The 3,278-nt window shown below is 30.3% G+C and overlaps 1 protein-coding gene across 1 annotated transcript in view; it reads left to right on the top strand.

Moving 5' to 3' along the window:
• Window positions 1–914: 914 nt before the first annotated feature.
• Window positions 915–3,278, top strand: part of LOC106472375 (mitochondrial genome maintenance exonuclease 1-like) — a gene marked incomplete at its 5' end in the record, with an annotated part of 5,418 nt that continues 3,054 nt past the window's right edge. Inside the window, 2 exons of the mRNA XM_013933015.2 lie at window positions 915–1,189; window positions 2,352–2,484. Coding sequence (XP_013788469.2) covers window positions 915–1,189; window positions 2,352–2,484 — 408 coding nt within the window. The remainder of the gene's footprint in view (window positions 1,190–2,351; window positions 2,485–3,278) is intronic.

Raw genomic sequence — 3,278 nt, 5'->3', positions numbered from 1 at the left:
TATTTCTCCCAAATGGAAATAACTCTGAAGTCCACTATGATCTTTAGTAAGGTCATTTAACCCTTTCATAACCTCATTCACACACACACAATCTCTTAACCCATTTAGCCACCCTATCAATTACATGTATACACATTTAATTAAGTCACTTTAGACCACTCATTGATCCACTCAAGTATACCTATGCATGTAAACAAGTTTACTTCCAACTTCAAAATTACAAGTCTTTTTATAATGTAAGTGATGTCTTATTGAATGAAATAGTTTGCCTGACATGTTGAAATCTTTGCTTGGAAAACAAAAGTCACTTCTAAACTATTTTTTATTTATTTACAACACCAGAAGTAGGTCCTTTCTTAATCATCATACTTGCATGCAATGTTTAAACCCATTCTCCTTGTTATAGACAAGTCTGGCAATTGAACCAGCTTTTTCCAGTTAAACTTAATATCGTGTGTTGAGACACTATCTATCTATTGACAACAATCATACAGTAAAGAACTTCAAACAAACCCCTCTCCCTAAAAGTTGAATAATAGTAATTAAACATTATGGATTAAATATATATATATAACACTTTAGATTCATTTTTTTTAAATAAATGAAAGTGGTAAAAGGTTTAGTTTTTATTTATGAAGACATTAATTAATTTTAAAAAATTCCTAGCAAGAGTTGAGAGGAAATGTATCTTATGTATTTGACAAAAATTTATCACAGTTTTATAGATTTAAAGTTTTGTTCCTTTAACAGATTTATAAGTGCCACTGAAAATTTCATTTTGAAGAATGTTTTTCAAGGAAATGTTTAACATCATATACGATGTTTTAAATAAAAAGTCACATTCTTTGTTATCAGAATTATTCAAAATTATTTGTTATTCAGTACTTTATTGTAATTTGTGATGTTTGATACAAAACTTTTGTTTAAATGTAAGACTGAACATTAGTAACCAAACTGTTTCTTTTAATTCAGAAATCCTGAGTAATGGTGCTTCACTTCACCAGAGCATTGTTAGTTTATTTGAAGGGACTCCTCCTAGCAAGGTGACGGTAGCTTTGCCCAATGCTGGTCACTGGAGGAGCCTACAGACTGTTTTCCCGCACATTCGTGAGGTAGATCTACTTGAAAAGCCAGTTGTTCACCCTTATTTACACTATAGAGGTGTTGTTGACTGTGTGGCTAAGTATAGGTAAAGTTGATCAATTCAATCTTATATTCCATTAAAAGAATTTTAGTTTATTTCTTGTGGTTAAGTAAACAGCTGGGCAATTAATTCAATATAATTTATTATTGTCACATAAGATAATCGATTAATGACAGTTGCAATTAAATCGATTGATGTCACGAAAATAATTGCTACAAGTTACTGTTTTTGATTTTTCTAACTATACAAGTAATCGAAATGCTGCCATTATGATTTCTCATTATTATTTTTGATTAGTTCAAGTTCATTTTAACTGATTTATGTCATGACTAACGAAAGTAATCAACGAATCGAAATTAGTGTTTCCAGTTATTACTAATTTCAATTATTCTAACTATCTTAAGTCTCATTTGATAATTATCAGTATGTTGAATTTACTTGATTAATAATCCAGATGAATAATTGATTATTAAATTCCACTAATTGGCCAGTTTTAATTAGGTAGATATTTCCAGAAGGACCTATATACACTATCTAAAAGATTTCTTCTAAACGTTTGGTTGCAAGCTGTATGATAATGAACTGCAGTATGTAATCTACCATATCACTGACTATAAGTTATATAAAAAAATGTCTATTAAGTGATGATTTAGATAGTTAAATTATCAGTAAAATGTTTTCAGTGATTGAAATATTTAATTGAATCTGAAAATTATATTGGTATGTTAATTAATTAATCTTTTCTTTTATATATACATCAGCTGTTATTTTATTTCTATGTTGTTGGTCTTTCATTTCAATTGATTTGTTCTGATCATCAACCTCAGTGCCTGAAAACATTCTTTCTTAATTCTTCTAGGCTTATGTGAGTTAACAATTTAATCATGTAGTCATTAGCACTATTGTAATTTTCTTCAGTCAGGCTGAGATGTTGACATTCTACCTCCATGATTGTTTGTTTGGTGAAAGAAAAGCAACCATTGTTACAAAATTTGTATCATTAAATTACCTGATACAGTAATATATATATTCCATATCTCCATACTTTCAGGTTATTACCTGTTGTCCAAACAGGTTGTACTGGTACTTTGATTCTCTCTATAAAATAACACAGTATTTGTGAAAGTAGATATAAACCTCATAGGTTTTTATAACAAGTGATTTGTGTAAACATTATGTTTTCAATCAGACATTTAAATCTTCTCAGAAACCAGCTGGTAGTAATTGACTGGAAAACATCTAAGAAACTCAAACCAACATTAGCCAAGACTTTTGACAGCCCCCTGCAGGCAGCTGCTTATGTTGGTGCTCTCAATTTTGACACAAACTACAGACTACAGGTGAGACAGTTTAAACCTGAAGATTTTTCTAAACTTCCTTCTGTTTTAGAAAAATGAAGCATAGGTTAATTGTCATCAAACACTAATAGTTGATTTCTTTCAAGTTTATATAAACAGACTCGATAGATATTATTTGTCCCTGATAAATGTAATATTTTCAAGGAGTTTTATAATAAATATCTTATTGATTGGTTAATTATATGTATAAGGTATATTGCTGTAAACTTGAAGGCATACACACATAGAGAGGACTGAACACTTGCAGGGATACAGAATACAAGTTTGTAAACATGCAGGGAATGTATTTACATGTTAAGTTGAGGACAAGTTTGTAAACTTGCAGGGACTGTATTTACATGTTAAGTTGAGGACAAGTTTCTAAATTTGCAGGGACTGTATTTACATGTTAAGTTGAGGACAAGTTTCTAAATTTGCAGGGACTGTATTTACATGTTAAGTTGAGGACAAGTTTCTAAATTTGCAGGGACTGTATTTACATGTTAAGTTGAGGACAAGTTTGTAAACTTGCAGGGACTGTATTTACATGTTAAGTTGAGGACAAGTTTGTAAACTTGCAGGGACTGTATTTACATGTTAAGTTGAAGGTAATTTTGTAAACTTGCAGGAACTGTATTTAGATATTAAGTTGAGGACAAGTTTGTAAACTTGCAGGAACTGTATTTACATGTTAAGTTGAGGACAAGTTCGTAAACTTGCAGGGACTGTATTTACTTGTTAAGTTGAAGATAAGTTTATAAATTGCAGGGACTGTATTTACTTGTTAAGTTGAAGAT

The sequence above is a fragment of the Limulus polyphemus genome, unplaced genomic scaffold (genome assembly GCF_000517525.1).
Source record: "Limulus polyphemus unplaced genomic scaffold, Limulus_polyphemus-2.1.2 Scaffold5281, whole genome shotgun sequence".
NCBI classification, from domain to species: Eukaryota; Metazoa; Arthropoda; class Merostomata; order Xiphosura; family Limulidae; genus Limulus; species Limulus polyphemus.
The sequence above is the reverse complement of the archived record's forward strand: the minus strand, read 5'-3'. Positions and strand labels throughout refer to the sequence as shown.